Source organism: Esox lucius, chromosome 14 (genome assembly GCF_011004845.1).
Source record: "Esox lucius isolate fEsoLuc1 chromosome 14, fEsoLuc1.pri, whole genome shotgun sequence".
Lineage (NCBI taxonomy): Eukaryota > Metazoa > Chordata > Actinopteri > Esociformes > Esocidae > Esox > Esox lucius.
The window spans coordinates 18,955,354-18,974,825 of NC_047582.1; the positions used below are offsets into that span (position 1 = coordinate 18,955,354).

The 19,472-nt window shown below is 40.6% G+C and overlaps 2 protein-coding genes across 3 annotated transcripts; one reads left to right on the top strand and one right to left on the bottom strand.

The window, feature by feature from the left end:
• Positions 1 to 82: 82 nt before the first annotated feature.
• Positions 83 to 9,447, bottom strand: wbp1 (WW domain binding protein 1). Its single transcript, XM_010877821.4, has 4 exons — positions 9,257 to 9,447; positions 7,628 to 7,730; positions 6,844 to 7,011; positions 83 to 4,536 (listed from the first exon to the last, which is right to left on the bottom strand). The coding sequence occupies exons 1-4, from the start codon at positions 9,317 to 9,319 to the stop codon at positions 4,031 to 4,033; spliced, it is 840 nt and encodes a 279-aa protein (XP_010876123.2). The 5' UTR covers positions 9,320 to 9,447; the 3' UTR covers positions 83 to 4,030.
• A 1,941-nt stretch (positions 9,448 to 11,388) lies between these two features.
• On the top strand, positions 11,389 to 15,114 carry LOC105015026 (ADP-ribosylation factor-like protein 3). 2 transcript variants are annotated; one of them, XM_020053470.3, is made up of 7 exons: positions 11,389 to 11,643; positions 13,147 to 13,290; positions 13,421 to 13,537; positions 13,766 to 13,816; positions 13,965 to 14,150; positions 14,307 to 14,385; positions 14,669 to 15,114. In XM_020053470.3, exons 1-6 carry the CDS (start codon positions 11,641 to 11,643, stop codon positions 14,352 to 14,354), a joined length of 549 nt encoding a protein of 182 aa, XP_019909029.2. In that variant the 5' UTR covers positions 11,389 to 11,640; the 3' UTR covers positions 14,355 to 14,385; positions 14,669 to 15,114. The 2 variants fall into 2 exon arrangements, with proteins under 2 accessions (XP_019909029.2, XP_019909030.2); XM_020053471.2 differs by lacking the exon at positions 14,669 to 15,114 and having other exon boundaries at positions 14,034 to 14,150; positions 14,307 to 14,662.
• Positions 15,115 to 19,472: the final 4,358 nt, after the last annotated feature.

The following is a 19,472-nucleotide window of genomic DNA, read 5'->3' on the forward strand; positions in this document are numbered from 1 at the left end:
ATATTTCAAATGTTGTAAATATTTAGAACATTGAGGAAAGACTAAATAGCATGAACCCAACAAAAAGCACTTGAAACACTCCTTTAGCTTACAAAACCAACACATTTGTATTTTCAATTTAAGTAAGCAGGAGTAATATTCTTAGCAGTGTAGAAAGACAGCAGACTGTATTTCAATTCATGTCATTAAAACAAGAGAAAATTAACTAGAAAGGCTGACCCACTACCCACCCATGGAAAGGTAACATGAATACTTGTATAAACATAGCTCAAAGCATGCACCAAACACACAGTAGTAGCAATAAACATTCGTGTTTTTTTTTTTATGTTTTTTTTTTTTTTTTTAAACAAAGTTATTACACATACCAAATGAGGTACAGTGCGCTGTACTGAGAGTAATATTGCTTGTCCTGGCAACCACAGACAAACGAGAGAATAGTGATTGCAGCATATATCAGTGGGTTTATGGTTTTGCATAGCCTAGTCAAGTACAGTACAGTACAGAGGTGCGTGGAGCTGAAACTCAAAGGAACACGTCGGGTGAAAGGAGGAAGACCGGTGTTCTATAATGACAGGGGGTTGGCCTAGTGGGGACACAAAACTTTTAAGCTGACCACCATTAGGTATTGGGTGGTAACAGTAGAGTTCGGATCAATGCCAAATACAGAAACAGCAACTCATGACAGTAGGATACTATACAAAATGCAAGTTTGCCTTTGTGAGTTAGTGAGACACACAAGTGGGCTGAGTAGAGTAGGCGGAATTGTTTAGGTAGAGTACAGGCAAACAACGAGAACTGTGCACTGTGTCGGCGCCATCTTGAAAGTGATATATGGGGCGGCAAAAACCCTGCCTCAGAAAGACAAACATTGTATCACGGACTAGCAGGCTGGAATGAGCTTGGTTTACATCCACCATCACTATCACACCTGGAGCTAGTCACCTCTTCAGGGACCACATACCCAACCAGCCAGTGATCCTAGCTCTCTCTGCTGGTGTACCTGAGAGGCAATACGGAGACAGTGTGGAGGATTGAGGCAGACAGAGAGGCATGGAAGCTTCACGCACCTCTGTTAACATTTAAACAAAAAAACAACAAAAAAAAACAATAGGCAACATAAAGCTAATAGAATGATAATAACAATTGTATACAATCATACAGTATTCACAGATGAGCACTACAGAGAATGTAACAACAGCTGCATGTTCAGATATTGCCAGTCTTCAAACGCAGGGAAAGAGGAAAAATACAGAGCAAATTAATGAATGGATGGATGCTTGTCCATGATTAACTTATAGCCCTTTATCTAAGTAAACATGTGAAAGCAAGAAGAGTTTGTCTGGCATTCATTTTACCCAGTAGGTGGAGTGAGTGATGGGGCAGAGACACTGAGACCCTGTTGTCCTAACTCAAAAACAACACTCTTCATTTATCTATATTGCAGAAAAATAAATGCACTTTGTAGCATCTACATTTATTGTTGGGATATGTTCCCCAACAAACAACAATAAAAAATTATAATGGATCAAAAGAAAACACACAAAACCATGGAGCATGTCTTTCCATAACGCTTTTTTCTTTTCTTCTTCCACTTACTGATTTCATGCTTTCAGGTCAGTTCAAATATCAAACTTCTCTTGATCATATCCTTACAAAATATACAATGATTACTAAAATAGATGAACATGAGAACAAAATATATGTTCATCTACATAATAACACAAATAGATGAACATGACAACCAATGGCATTTTGAACTTCAAACCCAAGCCGGCAGACAAAATGTTGCCCATTACTACAGGCTATCGCTTCTACAAAATGCAAAAGTCATGATCTTGTTTTGTGGTTTTCACTCTAGGTTTACTGCAATTCAAAACCACATCCTAGAACAACAAGACGACAGATACACAGAGTCAGAGACACTTACACTTTAGACTCTATAAACTTGTATAAAGGAAATGCTTCAAAAAGAGCGGGGCTGGACACAATTCAGCTTTCAACAAAAACACAAATATGCAATAGCTGTATGACTACTCATCAACCAGCCCTGTGCCATGTAATTCATGTTGCCCAGCCAACTACAAAGGCAGCTTATGGTGTTTTATTAAAAACATCTTAGTGTCCTAATGTGAGACAGCGAGCGGAGTGCCCATGTGTGTCTGTGTACACGAGTCAATCCTCTGACTTTCAAACGTTACTTTGATTATTGATACTTCACACGCTTAATGATTGACATCTTTAAGTCAATAAAATATGAAAACACATCATCAGTCCATAACCTGCTTGATCTATAGGTGCTGCACAAAAGCAAATGAATACCACAAAATAATATAAAAAAATAATAATATTGTCACTGCCATTTAAACACACCCAAAGCAGCAGGATCTTTTGTGTGCTTCCTCTAAGTGGAACGCCACGCTAGGATCCCAAGCACTCCGCCCGACTCTACAGCGACAGTTGGACACGTGCTGGGCCAGGAACGCCCATCGCCAAGGTACATGTGGTTTATCATAACAAGGCATGCAGCTGGGCCAACACCGCAAAACCATGCAACCACCAGATGGAAAAGACCACCACAAAACTCTCGCATTGTCCACCAGTACCAGCCAAGGGAGTCGGCATCAGTCATGACAGCACAATGAACCCAGATACAGGGCATCTAAAGTTGATTCTAAAGGCGACTGGCCGCGCACACAAACATCATCCCAGCGCGTCCTCTAAAAATGGGTTATAAAACCTGGGGAGGTGTGTGTCGGCCGCCAGGGGTTAGGGCACTGTTTGAGGACATGCTAAATAAGACCGTACTAAACTGCCCTATGCATTCTACACACTCACGTTACGCTCATTGCAGCCCCCAGATGAGAGCTTTGTTGCCATTATCAGGGCCTCGGTTAAAGCAAGTTTTGAGCCAGAAGGTACAATGAGAAAGTGAGACGAGCCAGTCCACTGCAGCTGAAACGTCTCACTCCCCGCCCCTCCACTGGGCTGTTATTTCCAACAGCACGCCCCTAACCACACACACACACACACACACACGTTATATCACCAGCAGTCTTTTTATAGACACCAAGTTGCAGGCACGGCGATGGGATAATGTCACGGCTTACAGTGTTCAGTTCACCTGGCCAGTCCGATCAGAGATCAAACGCACCCAGTCCATTACAAAACACTCAGTCGGGCCAGGTGTTGACCAGAGCGACACTGAAGAGGGTATGAGGAATGGAAAGAGGAGTTGGGTAGGGATGGCAGGGGCCTGACATTATTAGGAACCAGTCCAGAAAGGCTGTAAGAGACAGACAGACCACCCTTCCCAACCTCATCCCTGGATGCCAATAGCCCTGCTGTCACGCCAAGAGGAAAGCAGACACAGGCTGAGATGACCTCGGGGGTGACATCACTGCGCCCCAGGTTACACAGCACACACCCCCGACGAAAGCAACAGTTCCCTCAGTCACAGTCTGCATCCGGTGGTCAGTCCCTTCAGGTCAAGGCAGCATCTAGTAAGTTGATGACCGGGCTGGTATGCTGTCCTTTCCCAATAGAGATGAAATGTTAGAAGGACCAGAGCAAATTCCCAGACGGTGGGGGAATGAGGAGCGTTTTGAAGGGTAGATGAAGTCCATTCTGAGCCAGTGTCTGCACCTCTTCTTACCACTCAGCAGATTTCTCTAGAAGCGTTAACCCCCCCCCCCACCCCCCCTTTGTGAAGAACGTGGGCATTTGGCTCATCATTCCAATAGCAAGACTGGCAAAGCAGAGGAGGGACCACCCATGGGTAGCCAAGAATTAAACCATGACTATCTTTTTCCAAATAAGCATCTTTTTGTCACCCTGGTTGTTTTATTGAACACTACAAGCACATCAACAACATGACTACTTGGTTATTCGGTGACTTGTCGTGGGGCAGTTTGTTTCGTGGTGGTGTTTTGGGTTATTGTTTTGTTGACAGTAAAAACAGCTTTCCAGTGCCTCCCTCCCTAACATGTGGATCCAGCAGCAGGAGCTGCCTCTGGGTGGCAGGTACTGCAGCTCAGACTAGGCGGTCTCCAGCGCTGGCAGTCTGGGGCTGAGGTTGGGGCTCTGGGGTTCTCCCTTTGTGTCTGAGGACGTGGTGGTGCTCAGAGGCAAAGCAGCAGTCCCCTCTGGCCCCTTGACACACTCGCTCCTCATCCTCCTCCAGCCCTGAGCCCTCATCCAGCTGGCATACACACACCTCAATCCCAGAGTCGCCAGTCACATGCCTGCGCCGCGTCAGTAGCTCCTCCTCCAATGGGCCCTCAGGGTCTTCCTCCTCCGGTCGCTCTGATTGGCTGGGTGCAGATGTAGCTTCTTGGTCTGCGGAAAAACTGGCAGCCTGCTCCTCTACTGTATTGTCTTCTGTTGGGGGTTCCAGCACCATGGCAGCTTCTGACTGGATGGGGGGCAGTAGGATGGCAGTGGTGGTCTCTGGGGGTCTCTCAGAGTAAGGCGGGGGCGGAGTCGGGGGATGACCTACAACCTCTTCGTAGTCAGGTAGCTTGCAGTCTGTCCAGAACCCTGCGAATGAATAAATATTTATTCAGGAGTCAGACATTGATTCAGTCTAGATATGGTTAACTAATTGTCAGATGCGGTTTATGAACCTGCTAAGAACCCTGGCCAACCAGCAGGACTGGTTACGGTAAACAGGGACAGGTGGTAAAGTAATTTCAGTGCTAAAGCATCAGGAGGTTTCCAGCCCAGTGCAGATGGGAGAGTTGTGCAATAAAGTGTTTTTCACTCCATAGGCCGTAATGCTCAAATCAGTTGTTCTTTCCAAATGATTTGGACGACTGTACAACAACTAACCAACGTTTTCAATCCCCCATTTACTGACAGGGCCAAACTAGTTCTCATAGTAACAACAGCAGTCTGATTGGTGCGGGTGACAAGGCTTATGCTACATAAAAGCTAGGTGTAGCTAACAAAATGCCTGCCACAAAAGTTTCCGTTTCGCATGTTCAAAATAAGAATGCATTTAAAAACCTCTAAGGACAGGACAGTCAAACTTTCAAACCAATGGCCATTGTTAAAAATAGACATGAAATTATTTGTGAGTTGTTGAGCCCCTTGCATTTCAGCTCTCATTCGAATTTCCTGCATAACTAGTACTGGTAGCTACATCTAAGAGCAGGTTTGTTGCAATATAATGTGACGTGGATTTGTGATTTGTTTAACAATCTCCACAAAATATGTCGAAAGTAAAAAATAAATAAAATAAGAATTAAAATAAAACACTAATGTACTTTGATTCGATAGGTCTTTGACCCCCTAAAGTAGAAAGTTTGGAAACAATAACACCTGTGGTCTATGTAATCTTGCAAACCAAGATTGTGCAACATGTATTTGCTTTATTAGTCCAAAATTCTTCAAGCTTTGTTAAAGAGATTAAGTCGAAACAGTAATTCGACCACTCAAACATTTTCTGTGTAAGTAGGTTTTTCTGTGTTATTTTTTCACTTTGACAATATGGACATTTTTTCTGTACATAACTAACAAAAAAAGGTTTGAAATAAATCAATCACAATTTAATTTACAAAACTTGAAAAATTCCAAGGGGGAGAATAAGGGGGAGGGTGCAATCCACTGTAGCAGTCTAATGCCACAACAGAGGTGTGTGATGGAATTATTTTAGTAGTTCAGTTCTTGGTCAGGAATACCCAGGTCAATCTATCAATTGCGTTGTAGAGGTAGGGTGGCAGGTGTCCTAGCAGTTAGACTATGTGACCAGTAAACAAAGAAGTAGTTGGATTAAATCCATGAGCCAGCAAGGTGAAAAATAAATCTGTCATCCTCACCCTGAGTAAAGCAGTTAATCCTAATTGCTTCCTGGGTGTTCATAGTGGCAGCCCCACACACCTCTCCAAATTGAAGGGATTAGGTGAAATGCAGAAGCCAAATCTTGGTTGGACCTTGAGCACAAAGGACAAATACCCCCTTTTTTATCCCCATTCCTTCGGTCTCCCTGCTGTTGTTGTTATTCTTGGTTGTGTGTAGACTACCATTCCTTCGGTCTCCCTGCTGTTGTTGTTATTCTTGGTTGTGTGTAGACTACCATTCCTTCGGTCTCCCTGCTGTTGTTGTTATTCTTGGTTGTGTGTAGACTACCATTCCTTCGGTCTCCCTGCTGTTGTTGTTATTCTTGGTTGTGTGTAGACTACCATTCCTTCGGTCTCCCTGCTGTTGTTGTTATTCTTGGTTGTGTGTAGACTACCATTCCTTCGGTCTCCCTGCTGTTGTTGTTATTCTTGGTTGTGTGTAGACTACCATTCCTTCTGTCTCCCTGCTGTTGTCGTTCTTGGTTGTGTGTAGACTACCATTCCTTCTGTCTCCCTGCTGTTGTTATTCTTGGTTGTGTGTAGACTACCATTCCTTCTGTCTTGCTGTTGTTGTTCTTGGTTGTGTGTAGACTACAATTTCCTCTGTACTGCTGCACAATGGATTAGGGTCCATGTCGTTGATTACAATGCCAACCAGAGGATGAAGTTGAACTTCATGCCAGTTAAGGGAAATTACCTTTCTCTGGCTCTGAAAGCTGGCAGTGATGCGACTCACTACTTCGTTTATTTTGGCTAAAGTGATCAGTCATCATTAATGATAAATTAAGTAACTGAATACTAGCGCCAAAGCTGTCGGCAGAACTGGGGGCAGTTACATTAACCACGACAGAACGGCAACTGACTTACCATGAAAATGTATTAGGCCTAATTTGAGTACACTTAGCTGTGACTCAGTATTGACTGTGTCAACACTAGCAACTGCAAAAATACATTGGATGTCCATGTGTGTTCTTACGGTTCTACAGTATGTAGGTAGTAGACTCACGGAGGTTAAGGGGTGGAGGGGAGATAAAGGAGCTAGAAGCTCCCTGGTAGGCCATGAGGCTGATTTCACGCTGACGTTGCTCCTGCTGCAAGCGCATCTTCACCCGGCGATGGCGGTAAGCACAACAGCAACTCAGCATTATGATGAGCGTCCACACCAACCAGAACCCTGCACAGAACAATCACTTAGCTACATACGTACATTTTACAGACTTGTTTTGACCACTGCTCAACTAGGGACTAGCAATGCACCAATCTGATACGGGCATCGGAAATGTGTCCAATACTGGCCAAAAATACAGGACCAGGTACCGGCGACAGTGAATCTATGTAAGGAAGTGATGCCATGAAATGGATTGTAATAATGGGAGGTAAATGGGCTATGCCTAGTGAACACAATAACAACAACAATAATGTGCAGTCAGCAATTACTTTACACTTGAAACAACCACAAGTAAAACTAGTAGTTGCAAACTTTGCAAAGCAAGAGTTTCAAGGGGTGACAGTGGAAAAGCTAAGGCTAACAATCTAACACCAGATAGCTAACACTAGCTAAGGTGGCTAACTCTTGCTTATGCTAGCTAATGCCAGGCTAACTGAAAATACATCACTTTATTGTGCAATCTCAAAATCCATTCAGATTCATAGTGAACTAGCAAGCCTGCCCGTTTGGTGCTGTAAAGCCTTTAATTTTAGTTTCATTTTCAATTGATTAGCCCAATAATCTCTCTCTTACAGTGCCTAAATTAATCTAGTGTGACAAAGGGAGAGAATAGAGGACATACACCAAAGCTCGTAGTAGTAGGTGCAGCACTCAGTCTCCCCGCAGCAATATCCCATCTCACACCGGTACTGCTCATTGTTCACTCCAAAACAGAACTCCTTCCCCTGAAAAAAATACATCACACACACAGGCATGTCATTTAGTGACATCACAACCCAAAATAGGAGAACAATTATGTATAGGCACACAGCTGTTTGAGATAATAATGTTACATTGCTGGCATTTAGTGCAAAGTTCTTCAGCAAGTTAGCCTGCAATAAAGCGACACACTAACTTTTTGGGGGGATGAACATTGCAAATGCCTTCAGTGTTTTGAACATCAAATTAATGGGTAAAAAGATTGGCATCAGCGACATCCTTGACTGACCAGGCTCTAGCAACTCCCAGAGGTGAGATGGTACCGATAAATTCTAACTGAGATCATCAGTTGAGTGAGTTTGTCCTCAATTGCTAATCTGACTAATTTTCTAGTTGGACATGCTGATTCAAATAAGGCAGAAAGGCTAGATATGGATTTCTTGGAGGAAGGAATCTTGTTTCCCAGCTGAGCAGATAGGACCATAAGTTCAGCTGAATATGAGGAGAAAAGGGTTACAGAACCAACAACACTAAAAAAATTCAAGCCAAAAATACTAATCTCATGATTATACAACCATGTCATAGGAATTGCCATCATGCTTACTTCAAGATCAAATTAACATGGCAGTCAATACACACAATAGCATACAATGTACAAGTTGAAATCACAATTAGGCTACTCTTCATGACAATAGAACACCAGGATGTTCTAAAAGTTTTGAGGTTTTATTAGCAAGTATACCATGTTAATTTTATATATCTCAGTCTTGGCCCGAGGAATATGAATGATTTGACAGCTAGCTGTTAACTTTTGAACTAGGTCCTAGTATAGTGGGCTAGTAGGGTAAAACAACACAACAGGTGTGTGTGTGGCAAGCAGCTAATAGTTACAAAAATTATGAACATCTGCCCATAAGAACAGAAGCCGTAGTTAGCTAGTTTACAAGCTAGTATTGTTAGCCAGATACCCGGCACAGTCGTTTAGGATACTAACATTTGTGAACTAGCAAGCTATCCATTGTCAGTTTGTTTACTGGCACAAGTAGTACTTCATGGCCAGTTATCAAAATTATACCTTTGCTTTATATTGTAAGTGGCCACACATGAACAAGTGACGAATGATTAAATATATTACCGTCTTGAGTACAAAATATTCACGCAAAGCCGGTTAATTAGGCTGCTAGTTATTCAGCTAGCTTAAAACGGTTAGCCTACTGGAGTACATTAGAAGCTAGTAACGTTAGCTATGTCTAGATCATCAGCTATTCTTCATAGGTTTTTGAGCTGTTCCATTAAATAGTAGACGGGAAGATTTCGGATAACAAAATATGCATTTCATGTAATAAAAAATGTATAAATAGCTAGCTGAAGTTACTTCAACAAACACTAGCTTTGCTCAAACTGACGTCACACAAAGTTGAAATTCCTCGCAAGGCATAGCCAAGTTCCTTTGTCGGGAAACAAAAAGGCACAATAGAAGGCCTACTTTCAGCTGCGATCCACGGCCTCGTTAAAAGCGCCTACCGCGCAATGAACGCAAGTTACAGCTTACCTGCACCAAACAGGTCCCGGTGCAAAGAAGACCTATAATGGATCCCACTGTTTTCTGTGTCATCTTTCCCGGTTATTGGCCGAGTACACGACTGGGATCATATAGCAGCTGAACCAGAACTTGTGAAATGAGCAGCTAATTCAAACCGTTACGTAGACGACATGTTTTTGTCCCTGTCGGAAGGCGTTTAATGATTCACAACCAGAAACGAATAAAATGTTGCGCCAGCCACTGGAGGGCGGTGTTGTATCATAAAACTGGATGTTTTTTTTGTACAGCAGTGACATGAAAAAGTATATTTCGCACATATAGAATAATCCTGTAATTCGTTGTTTCATTGTTTTTCGGAAATACACATGTTAGCCTGCTGGAGCACATTAGTACTTAAACTTGCACATTAAACTTGCCCACATTGAACACTGCGACTGCACTTGCATTTCAATTGTTACATACACGTCTACCACAGGAACCTCATTGCTGCTATCCCTGCATTTCAGTTGCACATGTAACCCTACTCCTTCAGTTTGCCTTGATTGCTATTGAGAATTGCCACTTCTTCCAGGAAAACTTGTTATCTCACTTGTACATAAATTATATCTAATAATTTTCTGTAAATTTGTACATTTACCCCTGCTTATTTAGACTTGCCATATATAATGCATTTGTATTAATTGCACAACTATACATTACACTTGTACATACATATACTTAATGCTTTTCTGCATTCCTCTAAACGCAAACTGCATTTCTATGTACTATACTCGTTCTTGTTCAATGATAATAAAGTTTAATCTAATCTAATTGCTATTATTGCTATTATTAAAGGTTCCAAACAGTAATTTTAATTTTAATTTCTGTATAAAATATATATTTTAATAGCCAATAACGTTTTCCTGATGCAAATGCTAAAAATCTAAGAAAACATAGGTGATTTTTATGAAGACATTGCTAACATGGGGAAAATCTGGATATGATCCACGGTGCCCATGGCTTGGTGGGACCCATTGGATGTAATACTATCATTGTTGTCCTTAAGTAAGGGGGCCCGGACATATGTTTTCAGTGGGGCCATATTTCCTGGTAGAGACCTTGTTCATGAGCTGCCCTTATATGACAGCTCTCCACACGAGTCTATCATTAGGTAATGTCAATATTTGGCGCATGATTCTATTATGTTTGTACTAGCCTACCATTTTTCTTTTACTGTGTTCAGTAGAATCTTGTAAACCAGGTGATACAAGCCTGCAGTGGTACAGGTATGCATAGTAAACTGTTTCTAGCACAGCCAGTGAGAGACAGTGAGCTCTACATGAATGCTTCACTTAAATTAACTCAGAGGGATCTTTAGTTATGGAAGTGTTGTGGCTATTTAAGAACAAGTTAGTCACTATCAGTCACTGTAGCCCCAGCAAGAGGAAACATAATGAGAGCATATCTCTATAAGCCAGATGTCTCACTGTATTGTCTCTGACCTGCCTACACCCCAGTGTATTACATCAGATAGCATGAAGGCCATTTGGCTCCTGTTTGTCACTAGCTTCTATAACTACAAAGTCATAAATAAACCGGCAGACTGACCCTTTTGCCAAAGTCTGTGAGTGCAGAGTCTTAATTATTGCACACACAAATTTTGCAGAGAAACCCTGTAGAATGTGCCAATATGACAGTATTGTGAAATTGTAACAAATGTTGACCTTGGGGCTGCGGAATCTAATGTTGTTTATATTTATTTTTATTAAATATTTATTGAGAAATTAATTGACAATCGATGAAAAAGAAAGTAATACAAACACTGATACACAGACTATTTTGAATTTATAAATATTGTCAAGAAACAAAAAAATTAAGCAGCCACATATTATAGAGAAGGTCAGGAATAAAGTAAAACAATCCATTTCTTAAATCACAAATTAAAAAGTGTCAGGTGTCACAATATCTTAAATGATAGTGTTGTAAAAATATTTTATAATGTCACTTACCAATCCTAAAGAATTTTATAAATATTCACGTTCAGTTGAAACAATATTACATTTTTACAGATTTCAAATATTTGTGTTTATGTATGAAGAATTTGCCATTAGAATCACAAAGTTAACTGAATCAGTAGCTAGGTTTTCACTGATGACAGACAGTTGACTTGGGCCGGAACAGTCCGGAACGGCATACCGGTACTTCAAAAAATACACACCGGAAAAAAACACTTCCCGGTTCGTTGTTTATGTTTGACGTCACGGCTACCATAGCTACGGAGAGCTTCAGTTCATTTAAAGTAGTTAACACCTTTTCAAATAATTGTTAGGTAGCTACGGTGAAATAATACACATATGCTGCTGGTTTGCTAGCAAGATAATCCACTCAGCCTGCATACTAGCCACCGGCAAATCATGGTAAGTAGCTTGCAGTACAAAATTTTACGTGCAATATCGCATTTACTAGCTTAGTTTAGTCAGAACGCTTAAGTGCCACGCAGGATGTTATGGGAGTCGGATGGGGCAAAGGGTATAATATTAAGTTACTTATCTGTCATGTTAGGTTATGTATCGGTCAGGACATTGTCATTGGAAAAAAGTATTTCAAAGGGTTGGGCGCTATGTCAGGAAAATCACATCCATCATTATTTGCTATTTTGGAGTTTATGTTAAGCATATCTCACTTCAAATGTTGTACTGAACAGAGTTTTGCATTATCCATCCTCTATCTCAGACAATGTCTGAAGGCCTTTGTCTTAAAGTGATTAATATGTTTTAAACTGATATTAAGGTACATTATATATAATGGTATATTCATTCACTTTATTGTAGGCTCTCAATTTACTTAGTGTAGCTAGTCCTTATTATTGTTGCCTACTTAAATGATGGTATGTCATCTAAAGAGATTGTGAGCAGTGTCATAAGCATGTGGCTACATAATATGCTGTCTATTTTTATAAGTCACATCACTGGAATAATTTTCTTCCTGTCCAATCAAAGGTTGCTTTGAATGTAGGCCATGACAACAGGCTAACAGCTAAAGCTGTTATCTTAGTACATCTTGTCACTGCACATGAAGCTTGCAGTCTTCTGGATTAATCTGTGCAAATCCTAATCACACCAGGGTGTCTTCTGATTGGCCAAGGTTAACCTCAGCACCCCTCCTAGCATAATTTCAGCCTTAGTTATCTTAGTGGCCAAGAAAAATCTGAAAACTGAAAAGTTAGCACTGTTTTCATTACAGCTATACTGATGAATTTCAACTCCCATCATGTGTTATGCCATAACCAGTTTTCTACCCTGATGACTGAAAACACATGGTTTGGAGCTGAACCACCTGAAGTTAATTATGCTAGCTTAGGAAGTGTTCTCACTATATAGGGGTGTACTCACTTTTGTTGCTAGCGGTTTAGACATTAATGGCTGTGTGTTGGGTAATTATGAGGGGACAGCAAATTGACACTGTTATACAAGCTGTACAGTCACTACTTTATATTGTAGCAAAGTGTCATTTCTTCAATGTTGTCACATGAAAATATATTGTCAAATATTAGCAAAAATGTGAGGGGTGTATTCTCTTTGTGAGATACTATATAAACGGGTTGGTTTTGATCCTTAGTGCTGATTGGTTGAGAGCCGTGGTGATTGAGACCATATACCATGGGTATGACATGACATCACTTTCTACTGCTCTGATTGCATTAGTAAAACATTTTTAAGAGCAATAAGTCATCTCAGGGTTTTGCCATTTTTCGCTAATATACCATGGCCAAGTGCTGTGTCCAGGCACTCTGAGGTTTTAGCCATGGTATATTGTCCATATACCACACTCCCTTGTCCCATATTGCTTAACTAACTTAAGTACATCTGTTTGTGTGTTTGCCATGATGTCACCTGACCTTCCTGTGTGTTGCACGGCAGGGTTTGCTGTCGATTCTGCGAAGATTGAAGCACTCTCCAGAACAGGAAGTGCAGTTGCTGTTACTGGGGCTTGACAATGCTGGCAAGACCACCCTGCTGAAACAGCTGGCCTCAGAAGATGTCAGACACATCACCCCTACTCAGGTCAATGTGCTGATATACACATTAGCATGGAGGCATTTAAGACAACTAAGACAGCAGTTCCACATGATCACCGTGATGAGAAACCGTTAATGGCATTGCATTAATAGACACTCTCCTAATCTGTCCACAGGGATTTAACATAAAAAGTATGCAGTCCCAGGGGTTTAAACTAAATGTTTGGGACATCGGAGGGCAACGCAAGATCCGTCCTTACTGGAGGAACTACTTTGAGAACACAGATGTTCTAGTACGTTCTAAAAATTATTTGAATGGAGTCTGAATTGTTGAGAAGGCTGAATGTGTTTACACTTCTGTTTTAGTAATTTAGCAGATGCTGTCAGTCAGAGTGACCGACAGTGAAGTTAGAGTATTCATCTTAAAATCACTTGGTGGGACAACCACACAACCCACTTATAGTACATTTTATTCGTTGAAGTTATGTCAACAATACTCTCCACTGTTCATCGTGTTCCAGATTTATGTGATTGACTGTTCAGATAGGAAACGCTTCGAAGAAACGGGTCAGGTAGGAAAACTACAGTCTGTAAAAATGCCTAAAATGTAAGTTTTCTAACTCACTTTTTTCATGTAGTTGTTTCTTTCTCTCACTCTCTATTTCTCTCTCTCTCGCACGCACGCACATACACACACACAAATATACCCACCAAAACAAGGAGTTAGCTGAGTTGATGGAAGATGAGAAGTTAAGCATGGTGCCACTGTTGATATTTGCCAACAAGCAGGACGTGATGACAGCTGCCCCTGCATCAGAGCTGGCTGAGGGCCTTAAACTGCACACCATCAGAGACCGGGTTTGGCAAATCCAGGCCTGCTCGGCAGTCACAGCAGAGGGAGTACAAGTATGTATGACTTTAAACAGTACACACATGCACACACTTCTGTATGCAAACTGTTAACTACCTTTGTTCACACCATGCCTCGGTACATTCAGAGAGCTTCGTAGACACTGACCTGATGTTAAATACTATGAGTCTGTTTATTTCCTCACTGTTTAGGATGGCATGACGTGGGTTTGCAAGAACATAGCAGTTCGTAAGAAGTGACGCCATTCTTATTCACGAAAACACAGACGAGGTATAGGAGTTGAAAGTTGAAGTGCTGTTCCTTATCACAGCTTTTGACTAGGGTTTTACAGTATTGTGATTCTTTTAAAACTAGATAATTGGTGATTTGGAGTAGAATAAATACCTTAAACATTACAGAAACATTCTATAATGTTGACTGATTTGAGGAACATTTTATTGATGCTTTTTTTAGTTGTATATACTGTATATGTTATTATGAAAAATGGTTATTATTAAGTTATTACTCAACTGTCATTTACTTAATGTTTACAACTTTTTGACATGCTTCTAAGATGCCTGCATTGGAGCTTGGAACATTATGCACTTTTTCAAAAGAAGAAATAAAACATTACTTTTAAAGAAGAAATAAACACTACTTGGTATGTGGGTGCCCACATGTGTGTAATGAAACTGGAGCAGATGAATATTCAGTAAATATGTTAGAATACATTGCCTGTGCTTCTCCTAGAGAAGAACTAGAGGGCACCATTTCTCTTCTGTTGATCTAATTTTAAAGGACATCGTTTTGCTAACAGGACTCAAAGATCCTCTCTCCTTGTATACCATTTGTACAGTCATTCAACAGCATACTCTGCTTCTTAACAATATAAATTATAACGTGTATATAATGAGTTCATGTCATGGGCTTAATCTAATCTACATTATATCACAGGCCTAATCTAGATTATGTCATTATGTTATTTTAAGGTGTAAAATAAAGGCACTATTCAGTATCATCTACAATAGAAACAAGCAGAGATTAATAATGTATTGTAAGAAAGTTTTACCTTTGCCATCATTTCTTATCTCTATCAGACTGGACTACTGTATATGGACGAGTCTAGAGAACCACTACAACGAACACCAAACTGACTTCAAAACATAACTATGATGTTCTCTGTATTCCCTAGCTTAGAATTAGAAAACAATCATATTTTATGCATGTTCATCCCTTAGTAAAGCAAATATCATGAACTACACCCAACAATCTGACACTGGAGCATTTAAAACACTCTTCAATACATTTCTCTTGCATATACAATAAATCATATAGAATTCCTTAACCTTTCAATTACTAAAGTTCTCACCTTGTTCACCATGATTTACCACAAGACAATTGCATTTTTTATTCTATTTTGTCTTTCAATGCAGCCCATACTAATCTGCCTGGGCTGAGTGCTTCACTGTAGTCTTATTGGACATTTACATACAACCCTTTTCCAGGACTCTAATAGATCTCCAATACAATTTGCATTTATATAGCCCTCTTCATACCAACATGATTTGGGTGCTTTGCCATGATAAAAACAAACCTCCTCCCCTGGCCTTGAGTCACAATATTCTGCTGTGTGTCCTACTCTCCATGTAAGCTTGGCTGACTTTAATAACCCAGAGTCCGTTGATCCTCCATCTGAGGCCAATAGAAAGCAGGAGTATTCACCTGGACCTCAAGGTGATTCAACAGTCAGCATAGACTGTGGAGGGGTTTGTAGACCATGCACAAGTGTGATCCATCCATAGTCACAGTGGTTTGCTGCTTTGGTACACTTGAAAGCAATAGCTGTCATTACTATACCTATGCAGGGAAATATGTACTGCAAAGATGAATAGATTTATGAAATGGATCCTAAAAAAGCCTGTAGAATATTTATACAGAAGGAGAAACTCTAGTAGGGGATGCATTTTAGTTAGGAGGAAATAAGTAATCACACGTTTAGCTCAGGGGTTTGTTCCAGTATATAACTATGCATTTATATTTTCACAAGGATCTGTGTAGGATTCTTGTAAAGCTTTAAAAAAAAAAAACAAGGAAATGAAAGTCAACCATGTGAGACAGGTGATAAAACCTGTATAACCTCTCTCTCTTTGCATTGCTTAATTATTAACATCTGATCCCTAGAATGTAATAATCAAACTAATAAAATGCACTCAATTACATATAGAAGTTTTCCCCCTTTCCCAAATAGGATTCTAATCAGATCGCAAAGTGTAAAGGATGTGAGTGTCAATAAATCCCAATGAACAACAATATAGGATATCCCAAATAAGAGAATAGAGTGAAGCAATCAACCCTTGTTACCTCCACTGCTAACCCCGTCGAGGCAAGAGGCAGTCAGGCCTGCAGTAGACCATAAATCATGGGACTTTCCCAGCTTCTCACCCCAGCACACCGGCCTCCCACACAGGGGAAACGAAGGACAGAAAGACAGATTGACCAGGGAGGTAAAGAGAGAGATATCCTCTGACTTAATTAAAGTGTCCACAGTACTATACATGTACTGTACCTTAAAACCGCCGGATAAGATAATGATAATGAAGAATATGATGTCAGTAGCAAATACATGTTCAAAAGTCTTTCACTCCTCTGCACCTGCCATGTGTTATATCAGACAAAGCCTCCTTTACCACTGTGCTAAAACCACCATGTGGAGAGAGTGGAGCTCAAGTTGAGAGTGTGGAGCTGGCAAGGCTGAGATTCATTTGCCCTATCTGACCGACAGACACATTTACAGCAGTGAGGAGGGTTCGTTTGGCCGTCAGAGTGCTCAGTGCCATGTTCCCAGCCCATCCCTTTTGATTTAGCAGTCGAACGCCAGATGATAAAATAAACAAATGTCGGCATTCCTCCCACAGCCACTTTGATGTTTGTCTCTCTCTCTGGAGCTGTAACAGCTCTGTAGGCTCTCTGCCTCTCTCCAGGACACAGCGGACTTGGGGGCCAATAGGGGCCACACTGTAATCAAGGCAGAAGCCATAAAGAGCCAGGAATGGTGACAGTAAAATGACTGTAGCTTTATCCGTTCGGGGTAGAGGCTGTCCTCACACCTCAGTGTAGGTCAAACCTAGAGCAAAACTGTGGGGTCACCACGGAGGCCATCTTGGCAGGGGGCCTTGTTCTGTTTGATGGTGACAAGACAGAGATAGAAGGAGATAAATAGAGATAGGCTGTCTGCTCATGCTGGGTCATATTTCCACTGTGACATTAGGAATCCGGCGATACAGACACAGTAGAACAGTGTAGACATGCAGTACAGTTCTGTTTGCTGTCAGTGTAGAGCACCATGGGATGTCATTTCTCCACACTGTTTTAGTAAAGGAGCCTCTTGAATACCAATACATTGGAAGGAACAATCATGACAGAGTTCCATTGCACTGCACCGTTTTCTTGCAACATTTCTTGAAAATGTAATTTTCTGGGTTAATTTCTTGGTTATTATTTAATCCAGCCTTGAATATGCTGGTTATCAAGTGGATGTGCCAATACAGTTACATAATGATCAGTTGCTGCAAAGAATGATCTATTCCACAACACAAATTAAAATGTATTCCTAAGAGCTTAATTTGAAACCCATAGTGTGCAAAATAACAGAAATGGACCATGGAGGTCATCTTTGGAGCGGTCTGGGAGCCTACTGCTTCAGAAAGGGTCAGGTCAAAGGTCATGTTCTTGACCCCTCACTAACCCCTGACTCCAGACTGCACCCGGCTGTATCACACAAGGATGGGGAGAATAACACTTTCCATCGTTCACGTATAGAACGCTTTGCTCATTGACTGATTGCCCTTATCTCTTGACAGATCTTTTCCAATTCCCTGTCTCTGTGTCTGTACGTCCCCACCTGTCTCCCCAGCAGTCATAATTTGACTTTTTATCACCTCTCGCTGGAAGAGAGAGCTGGCATCATCCGTCATTACAGCACACAATGACAGCTCTTCACAGAGGCATGAAAGGAATGGATTTTTACATTTGACTCAATCCGGGGGGTTACTTTACTGTAACAGATTCAATATTCTTAAATGAGCTTGGTGATATACTTACATGCCGGCCAGATGAGATGATCTATTGCATGGCCTTAATCGATTTCTTAGACCTCAAAGACTGGAGTACTTTTGCAGAAAAAGACATAATGTGTGCAATAAAAATATAATTATTCATTTGATTAGACTTGCAATTTATGCCAATCAAATGTTCATCTTCTTGAAAAGTGATTGGACTGTGTTCTGTAAGATACATATATTTCTTACAAAAAGATTTCTTAAACTGACTGGGAATATATCCGTAGATGAAAATAATAGGTGAGCAAAGTCATACAAAATGTAAAGTAGAAAATAACCAAATATATTAAATGAATTGATCTATGTAATGTGTGCTTCAGGCACATTGGTCATAGGGCATAGCCCAAGTAGGGGTGGCAAATAGGTGATGGATTAGGTGAGGATGTTAAATGGTCCTATGGACGCCAGTTATATTTTGTGGATCCAATTCAATATTATTATGATCTTTTTATAGCTGACATTGTACCCACAAGCCAAAAATATGTCTCTTTGGAAAAAAAAAAAGTTTTCATGAAATATCTTAGAATGCTTAATCTACAGTATGCTAAATGGAAAGTACTGTAATATTCTTACAATATTATGACAGACAATCCAAATAAGATTGTTTGTGGATATCAGTCTACACACCATTGCAAAGTCTGTACTTTTTGCCTTACATTTCTTTCTAAAAAGGGATTAGTTGAGAACGTTTCCCCCCAGCGCTACTCAGTCTTCAGTCTATTTCAAAGTGAAATATACATGTTTTTAAAATGTTCTAAAATTAACAAAAAATTTAAACAAACCAGCAAATTGGCATCCCAGTTAACTATGATAGAACTTTATGGTGTTCCAATGTTTTTAAGAAAAGATGTCTTGATCGCAGGTTATTAATGTTATACTCTGGAGCAAATATTTTCATAAAATGTTGTTCTCTTCTTCTTGTCTCTGTAATGTCAGTTGCCATTAAATTGTGAATTAGAATCATGTAACTACAGAGACAACAAAAGTGATAACTACAGAGACAACAATGTCTGTGAAAGGCATGCCTATGACACTGTGAATGATCAGATCCTCCTCTCCACCATCTCAGCCCTGACCGTCTTAGGCATTTCATCCTCGAAGCTCTACTGACAATTCCTTCAACCTCATGGTCTGATATTTACCCTGACCTGTCCTGTCAGATGTGGAACCGTACATAGACAGGTGTGTGCCTTTCTAAATCATGCCCATTAACTGAATTTACCACAGGTTGACTCTAAAGAAGTTGTAGAATCAACTCAA

What these genes read in the sequence shown, in the direction of transcription:
- wbp1 (XM_010877821.4), bottom strand. Translation starts at nt 9,319, where the DNA reads ATGACACAGAAAACAGTGGGATCCATTATAGGTCTTCTTTGCACCGGG. An exon ending in CCGGGACCTGTTTGGTGCAG is followed by an intron (nt 7,731 to 9,256) that starts GTAAGCTGTAAC and finishes TATTTTTTTCAG; the next exon opens with GGGAAGGAGTTCTGTTTTGG. An exon ending in CCCTCCACCCCTTAACCTCC is followed by an intron (nt 4,537 to 6,843) that starts GTGAGTCTACTA and finishes ATTCATTCGCAG; the next exon opens with GGTTCTGGACAGACTGCAAG.
- LOC105015026 (XM_020053470.3), top strand. An exon ending in GCTTCGAAGAAACGGGTCAG is followed by an intron (nt 13,817 to 13,964) that starts GTAGGAAAACTA and finishes CACCAAAACAAG; the next exon opens with GAGTTAGCTGAGTTGATGGA. An exon ending in TCACAGCAGAGGGAGTACAA is followed by an intron (nt 14,151 to 14,306) that starts GTATGTATGACT and finishes CTCACTGTTTAG; the next exon opens with GATGGCATGACGTGGGTTTG.